Here is a 21,885-nt window from a genome sequence, read left to right on the forward strand (position 1 = left end):
AGCACCAGGCAGAGTTGAGCATCATTCAACAGGCACAAAATGTTTCCAGCAAAAGGCCTTTTATTCCACTAGATGGCGCCCAGGCCTTGCTTATAGATGTCGCTTAATGACGTGGACAAGGATGTGCTCAGGACTGGGGATGGAGGTGGCTGGGCACCACACCAGGGTCCCTATGGGGCTGCAGACCCACAAGTCCCAGTCCTGCCAGCGGTGAGATCCCAGAACGGTCCCTTTCGTTTATCAGGCAACGGCATATACCAAGCCTGAGCTCCCTGAGCATCGCTGTGGTCCGCCAGACTTGGAGTGTGACGTGCCGTGGCCATTCTGGGGGTGAACCACCCAGCTTGGGCTGCCAGCAGCCCCGTGGCCCCTTTTGCTCTGAGCTGGGTAGGCCAGCACAGGAGGTCCCTGCACCTTTGGGGGTCTTATGAATGCTGGCCCACGCCTGGGAAGCTGCGGGCAACCCCCTGCCCTAGGCTGCTTAAACCTCCATGTCCCTGCCTGGCACCAGGCTGCCTGGCACGGCTGCCCTGGAGGCACCAGGGCCTGATGCCCTGCTGTAGGGCATAGTGGGCACATGCAGGGTTTGATCCTTTCCCCTGGAGAGCATGAGCTCTAGCAAGGTAGAGCCCTGACAGCTGGTGCTACTGATAGCACCAGTGGGATATGCAGTGTTATCCTTGTCCTGGTGGTCCCAACATCAATCACCCACGCACAATCCCTAAGAAGCAAGCTTACGGCCCGAAATGGGAACTACTACTTCCCTGCATCTGAGGCAGGGGAGCAGGTGCTCTGTGGGTACATTGCTGACGTAGCTGCTCCTACCCCTCTCCTTACATGGGTGCAGCGCTGGTGGGGGGTCCTCTCCCACTTGTCCTGAGGGCAGCACCACTCCCCGTGAGGCTCAGCACCACTCCCGCTGTGCCGTTTGCTCCAGCCTGCTGCTGAGCGCGCCTGTTTTAGCAGCTTCTTGGACAGAAAAAGCAACCTGCAATTGCATAAACAGTTATTAACTTTGAGCATCACTGGCGGCACGGCTCCAGTGTGACGAAGCCCAGCCTTGCTCACGTGCAGGAGCCAGCGGTGGGAATGGCGGTGACACGGCCAGGGCGTCACGGTGCTGCTGGAAGGGCGGTGGGGATGGCAAGCACCCCAGCAGTGTGCTGGAGGGTGCGATACAGATTTCTCACTGCAGGAGATGGAGGAGCCAAGGGGGATGATGCTCTGGGGGGGTCCTCAAAAAGGACAAACCACCCAGGGAGGAGGGTGGCCCTGGGCAGGAGTCAGAGGGGTTTGATACCCCAAGGGGAGGGTGTGCAGGGCTGGCTGGCCAAATTGCAGCCCCAGAAGTGATGGCTGGGCCAGGGATGCACTGGAGCCAGAAATGCCCCCACGCTCAGGGACCAGCCCTGCTACAGCACGCTGCTCATGGCAAAGCAGCTGCCTGAAGTCCCACTGCAAACACGAAAGCCAGCAAGAGCCTTAGGTACAGAAATGCCTTTATTTCTCCATTAGGCTGGAAGCGAAACCGTGAGGACAGAGGCTTTTCTTCACTGTTTATTTACTCGCTTCACATCAGTGCATGAACAACACTACCCTATGCCATGTAGTACGATTGCTGTTACGCGGCTGCCTAGCACAGCAAACCCCTGCATCGCTGGTGCAGCCCTGGACGCAGTCCCCCTCAAATTAACAGCAGGATTGCATGAACCAGTGGCTTTTGGCTCCTGGGCTGCAAAGCACCGCGCGACCCTCAGCAACGCGTGGCGTGCCCCTCGCCCAGGCAAGAGCAGCGCCCGCAGCGGGGATGCTGGGGGGGACAATGACATGTGGGCACCCCCAGCTTCACCGCTGGAGCCCGCCGGGTCGGATACTGGCAGGCCCTCAGAGGGCCCCCCGGCTCCACCGACTGTGGGGGTGCCCCGGGGCTCCCCACCCCGAGGGCTGCAGTCCTGTCTGTCGGCTGTCGCTGTGGCTGCCCTGGTCCCCCTCGGAGGACTGGCTGCTGTCGGCGCTCCTGAGGCCGGTGTAGGGGCCGGCCCCCGCCCCGTCGAGGGCGTAGAAGGCCCGCTCGCGGACATGGAGCACGTCTGCACGCTTCACCTGGTCCACCTGCCTGCTGTGGCTCAGCGCCGCGAATGCACCCGGTCCCCCAGCTCCCAGCCTCCTGCCATGGTGGCCACCCTTGGCCACCGCCATCCCAGCCTCGCCGCCTTGCCCCTGCTGCCGGCCTTCACCCACTGCCACGCTGCCCCTGGCTTGCCCTGCCTGCAGAGGGGGGCTGCTCCCTGCCTTGGTGCCCTGCAGCCTGCCCCCCGCGTTGCCGCCGTGGGTGCCAGCCCTTGTCTGGGCCCTGCTTGGTGTCCGGCCGCCAGCTTTCCCATGTGGGGATGGCACTTCATCCGTCCTGGGCATCTTGTCCAGCCCTGCTCCCCCTGGCTGGACCCTCACCCCCACCCTGGGCCGTGCTTCCCTGTGGGGCTGGAGGGTGGCTGGCCCTGCTTCCCCACTCCCCCCTCTCCCAGCCACAGTGCTCTTGCCTGCTTTGTGGCCACCAGCTGTCCCCAGGGCAGTGGTGCAGTCCCCCTCACTCACCCCAGGGGAGGCAATGGTGGTGCCCAGGTGGATGCTGGCCCCCTTGGCTGGGACAGTGGCAGCCATCTCCTCACCCCCCTGGCGGGGGGTGGTGACAGACAGGCGCCCTGGCCTCCCCTCAAACCTCTGCCCCTCACCTCTCACCTCATCGTCGCCATTCCTATGGATGCCATCCCCCGTGGGGATGGTAATGACACTACCAGTGACCCTCCAGGGGCCAGGAGCCACCGGTTCTTCTCTATCAGCAATGGTAGTGGCACCATCCTCATCATCTCCCATGGGACGGCCACCCCTGGGGCTGCTGGTGACACTGCCCCCATGGCCTGAGGTGGCTGTGGTGGCTGGTCCTTCAGGCTGCCTGCGAGCAGGGGTGCCATCATCATCACCAGTGTGTGCCACAGTGACGCCCAGCCTGGGCAGGGGGCTGCTGGTTCCCGCAGTGGGAATGCCGTCATCGTCACTGCCAACAGTGGCACCGGCCTGGGTGGTTTCTTGCTCGCCCACGTGGATGTTGGCCCTCCCAATGAAGATATTGACCTCATCATCCTTGTCCGGAGAGATCTGGGTGAAGCTGGTGGCCCCCACTGCACTGCCTACCTTACCACGGGTGACAGTGACACTGCCCGAGTCAGGGATGTAAGCATATTCATCCACACCTTCGGCATCAACCTGGACATCCTCCATCTTCTCAGTGACGGAGGCGAGAGCACCTCCCATCCCTGTTCTCTGCGTGATGCCCTCCTGCCCTTGTCCAGGGATAGTGGCCTCACCACTGCCCTCATCCCCAGCCCTTCTGGTAGTGGGGGCCCTCTCCCTCCCAGCTGTCATGGCCCCCTCCACTGGAACCCCCCCAATGGCACCATCATCCCTGTCCTCACTCCTGACACCAGACCTGTTCCCCGCCACGGCCTCACTGGGGCGTTCGCCCTGGGGGAGAACGGAAACACCGTTGTCCACTTCAACCACCAAATCCAGGTCGCCGCTGCCCTCCGAGCTGGCCGGGGTGGCCCCTGCGATGCCGACACCACTGCGTGCTCGCGTGCTGGTGCCCGGGCGAGGACTGGGAACATCCCTGCTGGTGCCTGGGGCACTGCGGTTTTCAGGCTTGAGGCTGGTCCTGTTCTCCTTTGCGTCAGTGCTGCCGCCATCACCTTGCTCCAGGGTCACCCTGTGCTCTGTCGGCCCCTGCCTGGCGTCGTCCTCACCCAGCTGGTGGCTGGGGATGGTGCTCTGGCCGTCAGCCTCTTCCTTCTGTGCAGTACACATAGGGGACAGGTCAGGGCCAGCCCCAGCCTCTGCCAGCTGCGTGGGGTGCTGCAGCCAAGCCCGGGTCCTGGAATGCCACCAGGCCACCTCCTCACCTTTATCTGCGTCTGGTTCCTCCGTGTGGAAAATGAGTAGACATATTTGAAAACATAGAAGCCATGCTTGGCATTGCAGCCTTTCAGCAGTATCTGGTGGGGAAGAAAGTAACCAAATCCCACAATTTTCTTCTTAAATGTGATGGCAGATTTCCTTGCTGTGCCTGGCACTGCAGCAGGGTCCCACCAGCACTCACTGCCTTGTGGCTGCCAGTGTGGGCAGGAACCTGGGCAGGACATGTGTGCTCGTCTCCTGGGCTCTGGGGTTTGGTTTTCCCTTGGGTTCATTTTCTACCTTTGCTGGCTTTCAGGAGCTGTGGGGTTTCAGTTGGGTTTTTTTGCAAGGTAGCTTATGGCTTGAATAAACACCCTGGTTGATGGTCCCATCAGACATAAGTGATGGGACTGATGATAACCAAAGCGCTGGAAGGACAGCAGCTGGCTTCCAGTAGGCAAAATCAAGCATTTTCTTCCATCTACTCATCTGAATGTTGCTACTGATGCATTTTACACTGATACACTTTGAAAAAAAACTCCACAGAAGCTGGACCTGGGACTTTTATAACCTCACCTGTGGGTACATAAAGAATTTGTGCTCCGGGGCTGGGCAGGGGCAGAGGAGCAGCTGGTGGGGGAAGCCTTTCTCTCCCCTGAGCAGGTCCCACCTTTCCCCTCCCCTGCTCTTTGTAAGGGCTGCTCGGATGTGAGGGGGCTGCTGATCTCTTTTTCCATGGCTCACTGGGGCTGCCCTCCACAAGTGGCTTTTTCTCCCTGTGGCCCTGGCGCAGGGCACCCCGTGGGGTCTGGATAGGGCAGGGGGGTGACATACCCGGTGCTGTCCCACACAGTTCCCAGCAGTTCTTCCAGGCAGCGGCGGCGGCACCTGCGGACAACAAAACAAAGTGAGAGCTGAGCAGCCCAGCGCTGCCCTGGCATGCAGGTGGCTGCCAATGCCAATGCCTACTGCCAGCCATGTGCCCCATGGTGGGCACACCACAGCGTCCAGGGAAGGGTGGAAAAAAATCCCAGCACTACCCAGAGTGCCGGCTTAACGTCAGCCATTAGGAAAAGTCAAAAGCCCATTTAAAGGGTCTGAAAAGTATTGCGAATTCCACTACAGCACGCTTGCATTGCATGCTGCTTCCACTAGGATATTGTTTGTTTGCAAATACCTTTACGGGATTCTGCTGCAGAGCACTTTTAATGCAGAGCAGTTTTAATACAGAGCGCCACTGCTCACACTGCAGTGCTCCAACTCATGGCTGGGATCTGACTGAGATAGGAGCCTGGAGCTGGTTACCTGCTGGGGATTCCCAGTGTTTACTGGGCAACCGAGCAGTAATGCCTGTGCCCTCACAGGCATTTCTGTACATGCTTGCAAGCATCCAGCTTCCCCTGATTATCCTGGTAGTTTTGGGGATGTATTGGCCAGTGCATCCCTCAGAGATGTGGGACCTGGAGGTGAGAGCATCCTGTGAGCCCTACCAGGCCAGTTCAGAGTATTCCTTATGTGCCAGAGTGGGAGACAGCCCCATGGAGGGAACCCCGCTCCGATCTCAGCAAAATCAGCCACTGAAGTGCCCCAAGCCCAGCTGAAAGAGGCAGAAATGTGCCCCAGAGTAGTAAATATTCCCAGGTTATTCCATTGTTTATGAACAACGTCAAAGGCCAGATTACATCCCAGGTTTTGCAGCAGGGTATTAACTGGCTGTCTTCTGTGCCCCTATCTGAAAAGGAAATCTGTGCTGATTTATTGCCTCTCCCCGCCGTGCTGCCCTGCGACAGACCCAGTTGTACAAGCTTGACTTGAGGGCTAAAGGACACACAGCTGGGCCCCGTGTCAGGGCTTCCCACATCAGGGAAGGTATGGTTTCCCTCCTCTTTACTCTGCCAGAAAAGCAAGCCTTCACTAGGAGCAGATTTTCACTCTAGCTATGTATTTATTATGTTAGAGAACAGTTATGCAGGACAAAAGTGGCTGCTATTACATTTATCTTAGTTTACTCTTTGTTTCAGTTATATCTGTCCAAATTCTGCATTAGGAGAGCTGGAATATAATTGCAGGTGCCCCTCCGACCCCTGTTACCCACATGGGTAAGGTGAGCATCGTCCCCATGCCTCCCTTCCTGAGGCTCCACTCGGGTTATTCCCAGGCCAAAGGCTCTGGGCAGATCCCGGATCCACAGAAATCAAGGCAAAGAGTTACAGCAAGCCAGACCGGCCCTAGCACAGTGCCCGAACTGCTAAATTAAAGGGACTTGCTCAGGCACCTCAGTGGTGATGTATATTTTTCCTGCTGGGTTCACCTCTGCACCAGCACCTCAACAGCCCCCCTCCCCTCCCCGCCCCCCCCAAGCCCCAGAGGTGCTACATGCAAGTACAACTCATGTTTTCCTGCTGCTGAAAGCGTGCCAGTGTGCACTGGGTGTATACCCTGCGCTTCTGGTGGCACGCTGGGAAGCTGGGGAGAGCCATACTCACGGGTGTCGAGAAGGCCAAGCTGAGCAGACACAGGCACATGAGGGCTGTTTGCATCTTGGACAGTTCCTGCTAGCAGAAAGTGAAGTGCCACTGGAGTTCGCCTTCCTGGGACTTGCGGTCCCTAACGGTCCCTGTCAGCAGCAACACAAAAGCTCCTGCTGTCCCAAAGCCCCCATGGCAGTGGGGCTATCCAGCAACCCTGGCTGTCCCCAGCCTTTGAGGTGGCCCTTGGCATCACTCTGCCTTTCTGCACTCCTTGCAGCAAAGGCGATGCTCTCACCGTGAGCATATGGCAGCAAGGTAAGGACACATACCCAGCCAGCAGCATTCTAACACCAGGTATTAAAGCTTCTTAACTCTGTCAAAGCAGCTTATTTGCAGTAAATGACCACCAAAACCGCTGCAGGCTAAGCCATGCAGTTGTAAGCCCGAACTGAGGAACGCACATGCCGTTTTCAGTAGCACTGCTAAATGGCAGGAGACAATAGCTCTGTTGGCTAACAGTTCTCATCTCACCCGTCCACTCTGGCTTGGGCTCGCAGGTCCAGCCTGGAGACTATATTCAGCCATGCAAGCGTTGGTACAGAAAACATTGGAGGGAAATTCATGCACGAGGAGCAGCAGTACGAAGCAACAGAGGCCCCAGAGAGCGCGACGCAGAGACGTGCGCAGCCAAGGCTCAGGCCGTCACCCCGTCCCCACCGCAGCTTGCCCAGTGTGAAAGCAGGAGATGCCCTGCTCAGGGAGAGCAGAGCCAAAGGGCTGGGAAGAGATAGGACAGGCAAACTAGGTAAGAGGGTTACCTGTCGCTGTCGGAAGCAGGTCCCAGCAGCAGACCGTGGAGGCTGTGCCCACTTTGCTGAAATTTAAAGTTGGCCCCAGGCGCGTGGAGCCAATCAGCTCCTGCCCAGGGACATTTGTCAGGGCTGGCAGCACCCGCAGATAACCAGGGGGAGTAATTTCCAGCTAAAAATGTGTTTGTGGTGGAAGTCAGCTATCAAATGTTCCACCTGGCTGGATAAACAGAAAGCATGGTTTATAAATATCTGTTTTGAAGGCGAAATTGCTCGATGATTAGCGCAGATCTTAAGGTGGCACACATCCAGCCCAGTTATTGATAAGAGGGGGTGCAGGGGGTCACGCGTGCTCACCGTGACCAACATGGGAAAGTCGGCAGGGCTGCAGAGAGGGAAGGGCAATACACTGAGCCCAGCCTGGTCGTGGCCACCACCATAGGGCGGCACTGGCCAAGCTGAGAGCTGCTGCCACACCGTAACTTCTGGCACTTGCTTTGTGGGTTTCAACCTCAGCCCTCACCGAACAAGTGCAAAATACAAGTGTAGTAAAAAAAGAGAGGAAAAAAAAAAGGATTTTTTTCATGCACTGCTTGCACAGGTCCCTTCGAGCCCACTTTTGCTGCGGGAAGGTGCTACGAGGATGTGCATGACGTACATACTCTCCTCCTGCCCTCTTCTAGCTTTGGTGGTATTGCTGGTCACCTATGCACATGGCCGGGGGGGGTGTCCCCCTCCTGCGGCCAGCCTGGCTCAGCCACTCCCTGTGGTGACAGTGACAAATGCTCCCATTCCACCCACCACCCCGTCCCGACCCAAACCCTGGGAGCAGGCACGACCATGCCTTAACACCAGAAATGCTTAAACCATCAGGAACCAGTCTCAGGTGGGAACAAATCTCGGAGCCAGGAGGAAACTTGCCCTTTCCCCCTTCCCAGGGTGCCAGAGCCAGATGCTGCCTGTGGGTCTCAGAGCAGCCAGCTGGTGCACCCTGGTTCAGGGAGGCAGAGCCCTGGCCGGGTGCCTGGGGGGGCTGACGCACGTGAGACTGGGCTGCACACCCTGTGGGAGCGAGACCCAGCCCCTGGCAGTGCCAGGGCCCTTTGTCTGTACTGGTTCCCTGACGTCTTTGGGCACCCCCTGGGGATACAGATGATGGGGCTCTTGTGTCCTCCCTGCTGGTCACGAGCACGTGCCAGTGCCACCAGAGGGATTTGGCCCTGGGGTGCCCACCCTGCAGGCAGCACCCCCTACCACCCCATCAGCTGCAGCTCGACTTTGGCACACAGAGGTGGTTTTGTACAGCGGCCGGAAGCTTCCTGCTGCGAGAATAGAAATTTATTTTGCAGTTGGACCTATATCAGGAGCTGAACACGGGTTTCCTTTCCAGGAATGTGAGGACAGCACAGTACCTACCGTAACCCATGCGTGAGGAACATCACTTTGCATAAATGGGGGCACCTTCCCAGAACTCAGCAGGATTTGGTCCTTCCCCATCCCTGGTGCTGACCCCCAATTGCCCAGGGCCATGCTCCCGTGGGGACGTGACTCTGGGCATGGATCCTGAGGACTGCAAGCCAGGCATTCCCATCTCTGGTGCAGAAGGTGAGTTGGCACGCTGCTGTCACTGCGACAGCCCTACCTTGCCCTGGAAATAAGGCCATGTGGCTGGGAGAGATGTGGACCATTTTGGGCTGCAGCATTGGTGTCTGAAAAATGTCTGAGGTGCCCAGCCTCAGTGGGACCCATATTCCTGGTGCAGGGATGCAGAAGAAAAGCTGTCATTACAAGGGTGTACATCTGCAGCTAGCGATGCATGGAAAGAAAAATCAATGCCTCTATAATTATTACTGTTTTCTGGTGCGTGGTCAGGCCACGGGAAACATGCTACTGAGGAGTGGAAGATGTGGTAAAGTTATTGCCACCCGCATATTGCAAATTCACGTCAACTCTAATGTCAAATTAGCAGTGACCCTAAAAATGCCCTTCCATTTTTCAGGGGACGCTACAGGGGCTTTCCTAGTTAGCTTTTCTGTTCCTCCCTCCTTTTGTGTGCATCTGAGCTGGAATAAAGAAATGTAACCCTGAGTAGCACGAGTACCTGTAGCCCCTCAGCCCACCAAGCAGCATGCTGCCCTGCTGATCCCAGCACATTCAGTAGCAAACCTTTCATCACCAGCGAGCTCAGTTCGGTTGCTTTATTTCATTTCACTTTGTGAGATACAAAAAAGAAGCCTGGGACAGAGCTGGTGCGCCCTGCAAGCCATCTGGTGTCTCCTCTGGTATGCAGGGGCTGCAGGGAGCCTTTGGATGCATGTTCCTGAGTGGGATGGGGCAGATGGGGGGCACCACAGGGGCTGTCCCGCTGGCCGCTCACTGGCTGTAGTAGTAATCCTGCCCGTACACATCATAGCCATGCCCCTTGTAGTAGCCGTACTCGTCCTCGTAGGCCCGGTAGCTGTCCCCACGGGTGTACTCATCCTGCTCTCCATAGATGCCGTCAGTGGTGCCTTCGTCCCCCCGACCATGGCCCCCAGCTGTCACATCATACTCCCACTGCTCCCCAGCTGTGGTGGCATCTGTGGGTCCCCCATCTCCCGTGGTCGTTGCCTGGGACAGCCTCTCTTCATCAGTGGTGCTGGCAATGGTGGTGGCTTCGGTTTCTTCCTCTTCTTCCTCCTCTTCCTCCTCTTCTTCTTCTTCCTCCTCCTCCTCCTCCTCAGCCACACCAGTACCCTCCTCAACCACTGCAGTGCCATTGCCAGGAGATCCATCTGCCCCCTCCGTGGTGTTAGTGCTTGTGCCATTAACACCATTCTCGTACTCAGCTTCTTCTTCTTCCTCCTCCTCCTCCTCATTCTCGTCACTGTCTTCATTTTCAGAGTCACCCCCCTTACCACCAGCACTGTCCTTGCCCCCCTTCAGAGGCCCTTGGCAGCCCTTGCCCTGGCAGGGGGAAAATAACACAGCATTAGCTCGGTGTTAGGGGGTGGCAGCTTTTCGGTGATGTGGCATGGGGAAGGTGTGTGCACAGCCGAGCATCCCCCCAGCACCTTGCATGGCAAGGCTGCCTTTTTGGGGTGCCCCTTCCCACCCTCCCACTGGGCTAATGACCAGAGCTTTGCCCAGCTGGGGGCACCTTGCACAGCAGAACTTCAAACAGAAATGGGACGCAGAGCATGCCATGGGTGCAAGCAACCATGCAGTGAGCATACATGCCCTCCCTCCTCCATGGGTGCTCCCCTCCAACCCCCCAAACCACACCTGCTGGGGGGATGTGATGTCTCCTCCCAGCCCACCCTGGCTGCCCCCAGGGGCTGCTCCAGTGGGGTGGCCAGCTGCCTCGGTGCCAGCATGCGATGCCTCCTGCAGGGACAGGACAGGGCAGGTGGTCAGCAGCAGAAGTGGAGGGCAACCCTCCCAGCAACGAAAGGGGCACGCAACATCCCCAGACGGCATTTGAGCACTGCTCCAAATCTCCTGCTTTCCCACGGGTCTCGCCCCAGGCTGAAATTGAGAAGCTGCAGCAGGGCAGCCTGAGCCATGCAATTAAGTGGTGGTGGCTGGAGTCGGGTGTTCCCATTCTGGCTACACATTTTGCTTTACAAAGCATCTAAAGATTTGCGTTTGAAGTTTCCTCTCCCAGTTTCCAAGAAACAAAGCAAGCCACAGGCGCACTGCATGCGAACACACCATGCAGCAGGTGTAGACAGCTGGTGAGAGCGTGACAGCTCAAAGCCAGTCCTGAGCCCAAAGCCCACCAGCAATGAGCCATCAACACTGCCTGGCCCCAGAGACCGTGCAGCACAGCGGGTCTCTCAGCAGGGTGCGTGGCAGCCCACGCAGTTATAAAAAGGCAATGAATAGGCCAAATGCCAGCAGAGCCTGGAGCAACCACTGAAGAACTGGTGGGGCAGCTCACTGTGTCCCTAGCCTGGGAGAAGCACCTTGCCACCAGCAGATGAACCTAGCTGGGGCAGGGAGACAGAGGGTTGCTACTGTCCCTGCCCTGGGCAATCCCTGCAGCTCATGCACCAAGACCAAGGATGGTCACCCTGGCATTTTGGGCCAACTTCAGACACTTAAAATATAGGTGCAACTGATGCCAGAGAAAACCCAGGCTGTTTTTCCTCTCCGCTGCAGAAACCATCAAATTACACGGTGCAGCTGGCTGTGCCGATGGGAGCAGTGCCCCCCATCTAGCAGCCAGTACCATGGTGCTCTTTACATACCTACAACTGACCTTGGGGCCTTTAATCATGATTTATCTTGCTGACCACCCCCTGCCCATGAAGGCACGCAGCGTCCCTGCCTGAGAACCACCACTGCTCTGGTGCCCTTGAAACAAAAGGGGCACCCCCAAACAGCAGCTGCATTCCTGCATATCACTTAATTTCTTCCTCAGGAACGAAATTCCCCCTTTGGCTGTCTCATCCCACTACTCAGTTATCCCTAGTGATTGCAGTGGTAGGGGAGAGCAACAGGCAGAAAGGGGCAAATTGCAGGGAGATGCCAGGTCTGGGGGACAGGGGCCACCCCGTGCTGCACCCCAGCCCCAGGTGGGCCTCCAAAGGGGGTTTTAAGACCAGATGCCCAGGCTTATACCCCTGTTAAAAAAGATCCCTGAAATTAGCATTCAGTTCATTAAAAAAAAGAAAAAGAAAGAAAGAAAAAAAAAGAGAGACGTGATTAGACCTGACACATAGGTTTCCAAGCATGCTGTATCCCTGTCTGAAAGCACCTGTGTGCCTTGAGACTACTGGATTATTTTTGAGCATTCGCAGCCTGGTGAGGCACAAGAGACCTTTGTGATCCCTGGAATTTAAATTTGGAGCTGGATGACTCTCACAAACACAGTGGTGCCCAAGCTCGCATTGCCCCAGCAGACCGGAGCAGCGTTAACGGCTTGGCTGGTACAAACATGCATTTCCCAATACAGCACCAGTTTGTGTCCCTCTGCACACACACGTGCAGAACATAACCCTGTTTTCCACAGCAATTTTATCAGCACTATGGGGGCAATGCATCCTGGAAGGGGGAGGTAAGAGGAGCCCCTAACAGTGCCGTTTGCCTGGCGTGTGAGCCTCCCTGTTTCTGCCCTTTGGCCCGTTCTGCTCCGTTCTGAGCCACTGAAAATGGAAACCTGGAAAGTTTGCCTCAGGGTTGTTTGGTGCATCCTCCACCCATCTTCTTTAAAAAAGAAGAAAAAGGAAAAAGTATACAACACCAAAAATAATAAATAAAGCCCAGAGTAGAAAATCCAGTTGCATCCAGGGTGCAAGGCTGTGGGCGGTCAGCAGCCACAAATGCTAATGAGCAGAGACTACAAAACCAAAGAACGTTCCTAAATTCTTGTATTTGTTTTGCAGGCTGTTGGTTTGCCGTACTCACCCCCCCTTCCTCCTCGTCCTCAGAGCCATCCCCTTCTTCCTCCGATGAGTCACTGCCCTAAGGAGAGGGAAAACCAAGCCATAGGCGGGCTGGCAGGTCTCCATCGGTGTCACGAGCGTGACGGTCTGAGCCCAGCCCCGCAGGCCAGTGGCAGATGGGGAGCAGACCGTGCTCCCATCTCATTTGGGCCAGTATCTCTGCATCTGGTGGGCAGTGAAGCATCAGCAACGCCTCTGAAGCACCCACCTGGTACCATCGCTGCGGGGGATGCACATAGGCGTATCTGTACAGGTAATACCGGTGCTTGTTCTTGAATACCTACAGGGAGAAGGGGGAAACCTCAGTCTGGGGGCTGGGTACCAAAACGTCCTTGTCCTCAAGGCCAGCATTGCGTGGGGCTGGGTACGCGGGGGAGGGGGAGACCCTACCGCATTTTCTTCCGAGTCGTCTGATTTGGCTCGCCGCAGCCAGCTCTTGACCTGGGGGAAAGGCTGGGTTGGCATGCACCCCACACCAGCCCCAGCACAGCCGGGGAGTCCCCCCGCTGCCCGGCACTCACCGAGAAGGCGCACGCCATCCCCACCAGGCAGGCGAAGACCAGGGCAGTCCTCATGGCTGCTTTCTCTAGGAACAGCGAAACATGGCAAGGGTTTGCTTTGCAGCAAGAAAGCACCGTCATTACCCAAACCATACAGACGTATCTGTCCACATGGGTATCCGGCAACCAGAAAGGCCAACCTCCAGCCACCTCTCGCTGGGGTCACCCAACCCCTCCAGAGACCCAAGTCTTTCTTTTTTCTTTGAAAGATCTGCCTCAGTTTCCATGAATACATTTTGGTTTTGCAAGGAGCCACAAAATACCAGCAGAGTGAGTTTCATCCAGTAGCAGACTCGTTGCTTTCCCTGAGCGGGGCTACTCACTCCCGCTTCCCCATTGCCTGCAAGTGAGTAGCAAAACCCAACCCCTGCCGGCAATGCGACAGGAGCAGCCGGTGGGAGCACTGCCCACTGCAGCCGCCCTCCCACAGCCCTGCAACCTGCTCGGACTCTGCCCGGGGAGCAACGCCCCTGGGAACTACACCACAGAGGGTTTAACCTCATTCAGGATAAATAAATCAGCAAATAGATGAATATAATCGGCTTCTACAGTCTGTAAGTGACAAAAATAGCAGTGGCAAGGCACCAACGCAAGGGTCCCCCTTAGGCATATGCAGGGAGAAGGTTTGGCTCTGGGCAGGTCCAAGCTGCACCCCCTAAGCATCAAAACCTGGCCTGCCCTTCTCCATCCTGGCCTCAGCAAGGAGCACGCCCGACCCTTCCCGCAGCACCTCAGCCTCCCTGCAGGGAGGGATGCTCCTGACATCCCCCTAGGCTCAGTCAGGCCCACTAACTTTCCTTTTTCCTACCCGTCCTCCAGCTAAACCCACCACCAGCTGTGCTGAGGTTTGGGGGGAGTCGTTATTATATTTATCTGCACTTGATGTTTCCTCACCTTTGTTTAGCTCAGCCTAGAAAACAAGCTGACCACAAGCTAGCTTCCCTGGCCATGCTGCGAGGCTCTGGATGCTCATCCCCTCAAGTGCTTCATGAAGCCACAGATCCAGAAAAGGGCTGCAAGCAGCCTCCAGCCCCACCAGCAAGCTGAGCCCCTCCAACCTCCCTGCAAAAAGCGGATGGCAATGCACAACCCGGCTGGGAAAAGCAGCAGTAAGCTTACCCCACCACGGCACCAATGGCTACCCACAGAGTCAGCCGGCACAGATTTCCTCCTGCTGCTGCCCTGCCGGGATATAAGGTCTATTTTTGCCCCCGCCCCAGGCAGTCACCGCCCTGCTCAGAGTGACGCCAGCCCACCAGCATGCGCCAGAAAACCCCCAAACTTCAACACCGGCAGATTTGGTGCACAAACATAGTGCCCCACACCGCTGCCAAACCCAGGGAGGTTTGCACCGTGCCGCTTAATTGAGGGTCTGGCCTCAGCGGACTGGCCAGGAGGCCAAAGGGTATAATAACACTCTGGATTTAAATTAAAATAAATATTGGGAAATCTGTTCTCGAGGGGTGTCTACCTCCCTTTTTGGGAAATTCTGTCGCTGTTTTTTCAAGAGGACAAAAAAGACCAACCTCAAAGGCCTGGTTCCACAGTCATTTGTGCATAGCCATTAGGCAAAAAAAAAAAGACTAAATCCAAACAAGTCTCTCTCCAGGCTGCCTGCAGAGGTGAAACTGGCCTTGGGAAGGGCAGGGAAAGCAAAGGGGACTCAGGTACAGGTGTCATCAGTCCCCATTAGCCCTCTAAGAGAGCCATTTCTGCCACAGTGATGCTACAAAATGCATGTCTGCATTGTTCCTCGTGCCCCCAGAACCACGCAGACCCACACAGGGACCAGCCTGGACCCTGGTCTCCAAACCCAGATATTCCCCAGCTGAAATCTGATGGCTCCGCACATGTCCCCAGCAAAGCAGAATAACTGCCTGGGGGAAAAAAAAAAATATGCCCAAACACCATTCCCATGGCTACCCAAAGCTCAGCGGAGACCTTGTTGGTAGGATACGGCTAGTGGTCAGAGCCCACCCCTCCTTCCCTGCACCTGACAGCAGGGGATGGGGGCACGCAGGTGCTGCGGCTGCCCCCCTGCACCGCCTCTGCAGGGACATCCTTTCTCCTCTCCCTATATTTATCATTTCCTGCCGTGATTCCAGCTGCCCAGTGTGCCTCTGCTCCCTCTTTCCCTGATATTTCTTGCACTCATCAGTGACAGCCCCTCGGCACTCCTGCACACGCCTGGGCTGCAGCAGCTCAGGGGAACTGTGCCTTCACCAGCGCAGCTTTGCTTTTCACAGGGCACCGAGAATTGCAAATCCCACCTGGTGCGTTCAGCCCTACAGCCATCAGAGAGGGAACAGCGGGGCTGGGAAAACACATGCCTTCAAGCAGGTCAACGATGCTCAGGTTAGCCAGTGATAAAACTATGGTTATTTAGAGCAGAAAACCCCACTTTGCAGTGGAAGACCTGAACACGTATGTTTCTGCTCAAAACCCAAGACTGTGATTGCCAAAAGCCTTACCCATATCCATAAGGGCCCAATTTGAGTCTGAATTTGATTGGGAAGCAAAGGATTTCCAGTTAAACAAATTCTCAGGTTAGGACCAGAAAGACAAAGCTTTTTTGTTTCTTTTTTTTTTTTTTCTTTTTTTTTTTTTTTTCCTGTTATTTTGTCTTCTTGCTCATCACCACATCAACAGGTACATCATGGGGAGCTGCTAACTGCTGATGAAACACCATGTACATGACATGCTTTTGGGGAGGGAAAGGTCCCTTGCTGCCTTCCAGGGGTCTGGCAGCCCCGGCAGCAAGTCCCACCACAGGCCTGCCGTGCAAAATGCTGGGGTGCATGGCACAGCTGCGCCTGCCCCATGGGCTTCAAAGCGCGGTGTGTCACGGCGAGGAGCCCTAATTACAAGGGAGGCCTGAAGCTGGCCGTGGTTTTCAGCTGGCGCCTTGGGCCAGGAAAACCCACACACACACACAAAGGGGGGGGGGAAAAACAAAACAAAAAAAAAAAGCAAAAGCAAAAGCAAAAAAAAATATTTAAAAAAGCAGCCAAGCGGTTTTCAGATGCCAGCACAGCAGCACTGTGACACCAGTGCTGTGAGGGACCCAGCGGCCCCACGGAGCTGGGGTGGCTGGAGGGGCTGCCCTGCTGGGGGGGGTGATGTGGAGGGCACAGCACAGAGCTGCTTCCCGCTGCCCCAGAGCTGCCCTGCGCAGGAAAGCAGCGAGCATGTGCCCAGCTTTGAGCTTAAATTTCATCAGGGCTGGGGAACGGAGTGCTGGTGGAGGTGATTTTTAATGTAATTAAAAGCCTGCTGCTCCAGGCTGCTTAAAAAAAAAAAAAAAAAAGAAAAAAAAGAAAAGAAAACTGACTATAAAAGTGCATATTTCACGGAAGATCCCTAAAAAGCACCAGGATAATTAACGTGTGCCGACGCGCCTTGCACAGCCAGCACCTATGTTTAGCTCCTGGGCCAGAGAGTGGGTGCTGCCTTGGCAGGCCACTGTCAGCACCAACCTCACAGCGCCACGCAGGGAGGCCAGCAGGGAAGTTGGCCCAACGCATCCAAAATGCTTCCATTTAAAATTATAATAATAAAATAGAAGTTTTAAAAAGCATCACATCTCAGGGTTGGAGGATTGGTCTCTTAATGCTTTTGCAAGAACTCCAGCTCTCCAAAGCAGCAGGGCTGGAGAGGTCATTTGATATCTGTTATTAAAAGTGACCACAGGATCTAAGAGCTTAATGAAAATAATCTCACCTTTGTAGATAAATAGCTGGAAACAAAACACGGAACAGCTCACCTGCCCCTGAGGGATGTGCCAATAGGTGACCGCAGCAAAACCCCACTTTTCAGGAGCATGCTGAGACAACGAGGCAGGCGTACAGCACGCAGCCCATGGGTGCAAACGCGATGGTTTCCCTTCTGCACTCCCATCAGCTTTTTAACATGTACAAATATGCTGCCGTGTTGCTCTTTACATGCTCTAGCGAGCGAGCCGGGGGTTAGGCAGGCAGCCCACTCCCCAAGCCCTGCGTGGGCACACTGCTGCCCTCACACAGCAGACCATGACAAACCCCCAAGCAGCTGGTGCTGCGCCCGTGCCCCACCATCGGTCCTGTGACCCAACACTGGTGGGTTTGCACCAGCTGCCGGCACCAGCCTTGCACTGCAACCAGGTGGGCTTGCACCCAGCATGGCCCGGCAAGGGCACCGCACGTGGGTTTGATGTAACTGCCCAAGACCATGGAGACCTCATGGTCAGAGCATCCCTGTCTGGTGCAGGCTGACATAACTCCTATGTCCAAATGTAATTATTATTTTTGCAGGGTGGTAAATGAGCAGAGCAGCCTGCTCCTGTCCTGCCCTGGTCCACCATGGGGCCGAGGCTGTGGTCGGGGCTGCACTGTCCTATTTCCACGCCCTAGAGCTATTCTGGAAGGAAACCTCAGGGCCAAAAATAAGTAAAGAAAACAAAACCAGAGGGACACTTTGAGCACGATGGGGAGAGGCCAAGGTGCTGCTGCAGCTAGGGAAAGGGGTACCCCTACCACACATCACAGTGGCTAGGGCACCTCTGCAATGGGGAGGGGGCACACCAAGAGGCAGAGCTTGTCCTGGCTCCCACCTCTCCCCGTGTGCTGTCAGGGACAGGAGCGTGTGCCATGGCCACGAACTGGGGAGCAAAGTGATGAGCAAGGGGAGGGTGCACCAGGAACAGCATAAAAATAAGGGATCCTCTCTCATCCCCCTTACCTTCCATGGCACAAACCCAGATGCAAATTAATGTCGTCTGGGCAAGTGGCTTATTATTTTTTCGCAAGCAGCTGGTTTTAGAATAAAAGTGGGAGGGCAGAAGACCCAAAAGCACCATGTATGAGCCTCAGTTATCAGTACACAACCTTTACAGATTAACCTTTTGCAACTAAACAATTCCTATGATTTTCCTTTTGTTCTGAGGCAGGAAAGAAGATAAAGGAAATTAATTCTGTTTCCACACCGGGCAAAACATGGGCCATGAGTCACTCTCTAATGCGAGCGCTTTGAGGCAGCCTGAACTCTGGGGAACAGAAGCCCAGCAAACCACAGAAGCAAGGCCACAGCGTTATCACAAATCCCAGCACTCACCACCACCCAGGTCCTCTCGTGTTTGAGCACTATTTGTACATCAGATTTCCTCTATTTTTTTGCCTTTTTTTTTTTTTTTTTTTTTTTTTCCAGGAGGAAGAAACAGTGCACCGGCTAAGAATGAGTTACCAGGACTGATCCCACCACCAGTCTGGCTGCCTCTACCCACGTGTGAGTGCCCTCAAACACAGCCACATGACAAAAACAGGAGGAAAAAAACACAGAAACCCCCCAAAAAGAGTCCATTTTCAGGAGGAGAGCAGGCAGAGCACCCAGGCTCATTGCAGAGGTACCCACTGGCAACCTGCACACCCAGCTCGGGAACTGAGCTCTCTGCCAAAGCCAAACCAGTGCTCCTGGTCAGTCAAACATCTAGACGGCATGAAGGCGTGTTGCTGCCCATGCCACACCAGCAGTGACTGCCTGCCTCGCCACCACTGCGCGCCCTGCTCAAACCTGCAAAATCCTGTGTTTGGGCTTTAAAAGTTGCCCTTTCCCGCAGAGGCAGAGCACGCTGTGTGTCAGCGCGGGTCCGCTGCGCTTGCGCTGGCTGTTTGCTATTGTGCACATACAGGGGTTGCACAACGCTTACATATGTGCCCATATATACACAGGCAAGTATGTGGCAGTTGCGACAAGAACCTTAACACTCAGGCACTCGTTTTATTTTCAAAATGTCAAAATTAAGAAAGCTTTGAAAGTTTTCATGCTATAATGAACCTAATTTTTGCTCTGCAGGTGAAACAGTATCACGTCTGTGGGACAAAAGAGGGCAGGTACTGCCTCCGTTCCCCAGTTGCGGGTTCAGCTCCTACTTTCAGACAACTGATCGAAACACCAGCTTTTTGCAGCTCTCTATTTCAGGGTGTGAAAACAGAAAAACCTGAACTGCAAACCACTTGCTCACATTGCAGCTTTAATGTTTTCACAGTTCAAGGGGTGCAGTACAGGTAGATGCTCAGGCTTGCACTTAACAGGCCATCCTGCGGTGCCTGACTCCTTGTAGCAGTGCCAGGGGAACCACAGAACCCCCAGGACCCCCGGGGAGGGTGGGGGGCATTATTTGCTATTGAGGTGCAGGGCAGTAAAGGGAGCTGGAAGAAAAATGTCCTCAGAGCATTTGTAAGGTTCCTAATATTTCAGGATTTCACTGAGGTCAGAGGCTGCTTTCCCACGGCGGAGACATTTCTTTTGTTCAGGCTGACGGCAGCACCGATTCCGTCAGAGGGTTTTTTCCTCCCCATTGAAAAGCGCACAGAAATGCAATCAAACTCTCCCAGCCTCACCATGCACTTGGCGAGGAGCAGTTCCCATCACAGAAATCCATCACAGGGGGCACAGAAGAGACAATCCCATTGAATTGTTTCTTCCACAGATATTCCCATTTTACTAAAGACAAAAAGGGGCCAAGGAGAAGCCCTGCGGCCAGCCATGGTGCTCAGCCTGCCATGGGAAGCCCAGGGCACTTGGCTGTGCTGCCAAAAAAACTGCTGCTGGATGGAGAGATGCTCTGCGGGTCACAAGGGTCTCTCTCTTTCTCCCATCAAAGCCAGGAAAACAAGGGGGTTGAATAAATGCAGCCACCTCAAGTCCAGCTGCCACAGTCAGGCTCAGCACTTCTGGCTCCCACCACCTCGGCCATACCAGCTACTTATTAAAAATAGATGTTTCTCTTCTTAGAAAGGACAAAAAAATAAACATGAAATCTTTCTTTTAAGATGATGCAAACTTGTGTTTTCACAAACCCAAATGCAACCAAAACTATCTGCTCTAAACCCCAGCGCTGATTCCTAGGTATATCACTGCGTTCTGCTCTAGGGGCCACCCCCAATGCGCAAAAAATGCCATGTGGGTGGGTAAGAAAAATGCATACATTGATGTGGTCATTTTTTATCCTTGCCTAATCCACGGGGCAAGCTGACCCTTATAACTTCGTCATGCAATCAGTCCAAAACTGGATGCAGGAACAGCTCCAGCAACAGCAGAGCCTGTGGTTGATCTTCCCAGCTGCTTTTCCTGCCTGCCCAACAGCAGAGACTGGGAGCACCCCCCTTGGATGCTCACCATGCACAGGCACATGCCACAAAAGCCAAACACATGGGTTGCTGCTAAAAATGCCTTAAAACCCTTCAAAGCGAGCATCATTTGGCCACGCTATCTCTGGCCATCCAATACCTGACCCTGTGGAGCACTGCCCACCACCGAGCCCCTCCAGATGAGAAGCAGGGCGGCCCCGTTCACACATGGATGAACGACATTTGACAGGGACAGCCCTGTGCCATGCATGTCCCCAAAAACCTGCCTGTACTTGCAGACGTGCTGTCAGGTGCTGGGCATATCCCTGCATCAGGCCAACGCGAGCGGTTCCCTCCCTGCGGCCAGGCAGGGAGGCTCCCCAGCGAAGGGCTGAGTCTTTGTCCCCTCTCCACCCCTCCCTGGTGATGCCTGGGAGGGATGGTCCTGTGGGAAGCCATCCTGGCCGGACCAGTGGGCAGCAGCCAGCTCTGGCACCGGCTCCCCAGCCTTTGGGGAGCAGCCAGCCAGCAAGAGGCAAATTTTGGGCGTTATTGTTGGGGACATGCGTACAACCGCAGTGTGTCTCTAGGACGACATGCAAAGGGAGTGCATCCAGCTACCCTTCCGGCACCGGGTGCAGCAGGGGGCTGCATGCCCTGTTTGCAAGGCACAGACCCCTCCCGCTCAAACTAAAGCCAAATCAAACAGTTTTCTTATCTGTGCATGGAACAAGAGGAGGACGAGCATCGCCACTCCCTTTGCAGGAGGATGAAGGCGAGTGGCTCCCTCCCCAGCTGTGCTGTGCTGCCTCTCGCACAAGGACAAGGAAGGAGAAAGGGTCACGCACGACCTGCAAGAAGCAGTTTCACCGAGCCCGAGCCCGCTTCATCCCACCCTTGCAACGTCTCAGCCATCCTGCTCATGGGCTGGGCTCACTGCAGAGCTGCGGGGCACCCCTTGCTTTCCTGCAGGGACCTGAAGGAAAGCTTCCAGTCCCCATCCTCACCAGCTGTCCCCATGCAAACACCACCTCTGATGGCCCTGGGGATGTGACCCAGTCCTGTGGCAGAGCCAGCACCCAAAACGTCCCTGCTGCCTGAGCGGTGGCACCGCTTGCTGGACACGGGAGAGCTCACAGCAGCGCCCTACCCTGCACCGCCACGCAGAGGAGCCAGCAAACACAGCATCGCTACAATTTTAAACCAAAGTGACAGCTGTCACCCAGCCCTTTTTGCACCTCTGGTCTGCAGCCAAATCTGTGTTTGCTGTCTTTCACCCCAGCGATGGGGCTGCGCGCCAGCATTTTGGTACCCTCGACCCTGACAGGCATTATCACTGTCACAGCATCCCCACGTCCTCAGGCAGCTAATGCAAAAGGTCCCAAAAAAATGAGAGGCAAATCACAGCCAAGGCATCTGCTGTGAAGTGGGGACCAGTGGGGCAGAGGAGGCAGGGTCAGAACACAGAATTGTTCACAGGGCAGCAGCATGGGGAAGCTGCGTTTCAGAGCTAATCTCAAAAAGTAGGAAAAGGTTCCACAGGGTGGAAATCAAAACATAAA

General features: G+C 55.4%; 2 protein-coding genes across 4 annotated transcripts; both read right to left on the reverse strand.

The window, feature by feature from the left end:
- Nucleotides 1-1,487: 1,487 nt before the first annotated feature.
- On the reverse strand, nt 1,488-7,339 carry MEPE (matrix extracellular phosphoglycoprotein). Of its 2 annotated transcripts, none has more exons than XM_040582911.1 (5): nt 7,241-7,339; nt 6,438-6,568; nt 4,786-4,839; nt 3,957-4,049; nt 1,488-3,846 (listed from the first exon to the last, which is right to left on the reverse strand). In XM_040582911.1, exons 2-5 carry the CDS (start codon nt 6,489-6,491, stop codon nt 1,885-1,887), a joined length of 2,163 nt encoding a protein of 720 aa, XP_040438845.1. In that variant the 5' UTR covers nt 6,492-6,568; nt 7,241-7,339; the 3' UTR covers nt 1,488-1,884. The 2 variants fall into 2 exon arrangements, with proteins under 2 accessions (XP_040438845.1, XP_040438852.1); XM_040582918.1 differs by having other exon boundaries at nt 6,438-6,503; nt 7,241-7,261.
- A 2,076-nt stretch (nt 7,340-9,415) lies between these two features.
- On the reverse strand, nt 9,416-14,409 carry LOC121082669 (integrin binding sialoprotein). 2 transcript variants are annotated; one of them, XM_040582338.1, is made up of 7 exons: nt 14,340-14,409; nt 13,182-13,246; nt 13,051-13,101; nt 12,869-12,940; nt 12,623-12,679; nt 10,496-10,597; nt 9,416-10,177 (listed from the first exon to the last, which is right to left on the reverse strand). In XM_040582338.1, the coding sequence occupies exons 2-7, from the start codon at nt 13,233-13,235 to the stop codon at nt 9,605-9,607; spliced, it is 909 nt and encodes a 302-aa protein (XP_040438272.1). In that variant the 5' UTR covers nt 13,236-13,246; nt 14,340-14,409; the 3' UTR covers nt 9,416-9,604. The 2 variants fall into 2 exon arrangements, with proteins under 2 accessions (XP_040438272.1, XP_040438273.1); XM_040582339.1 differs by lacking the exon at nt 10,496-10,597.
- Nucleotides 14,410-21,885: the final 7,476 nt, after the last annotated feature.

This window comes from Falco naumanni, chromosome 1 (genome assembly GCF_017639655.2).
Source record: "Falco naumanni isolate bFalNau1 chromosome 1, bFalNau1.pat, whole genome shotgun sequence".
Lineage (NCBI taxonomy): Eukaryota > Metazoa > Chordata > Aves > Falconiformes > Falconidae > Falco > Falco naumanni.

What these genes read in the sequence shown, in the direction of transcription:
- LOC121082669 (XM_040582338.1), bottom strand. Translation starts at nt 13,235, where the DNA reads ATGAGGACTGCCCTGGTCTTCGCCTGCCTGGTGGGGATGGCGTGCGCC. An exon ending in GGATGGCGTGCGCCTTCTCG is followed by an intron (nt 13,102 to 13,181) that starts GTGAGTGCCGGG and finishes CCTTTCCCCCAG; the next exon opens with GTCAAGAGCTGGCTGCGGCG. An exon ending in ACGACTCGGAAGAAAATGCG is followed by an intron (nt 12,941 to 13,050) that starts GTAGGGTCTCCC and finishes TTCTCCCTGTAG; the next exon opens with GTATTCAAGAACAAGCACCG.
- MEPE (XM_040582911.1), bottom strand. Translation starts at nt 6,491, where the DNA reads ATGCAAACAGCCCTCATGTGCCTGTGTCTGCTCAGCTTGGCCTTCTCG. An exon ending in ACTGTGTGGGACAGCACCGG is followed by an intron (nt 4,050 to 4,785) that starts GTATGTCACCCC and finishes CTTCCCCACCAG; the next exon opens with ATACTGCTGAAAGGCTGCAA. An exon ending in GGAACCAGACGCAGATAAAG is followed by an intron (nt 3,847 to 3,956) that starts GTGAGGAGGTGG and finishes TGTACTGCACAG; the next exon opens with AAGGAAGAGGCTGACGGCCA.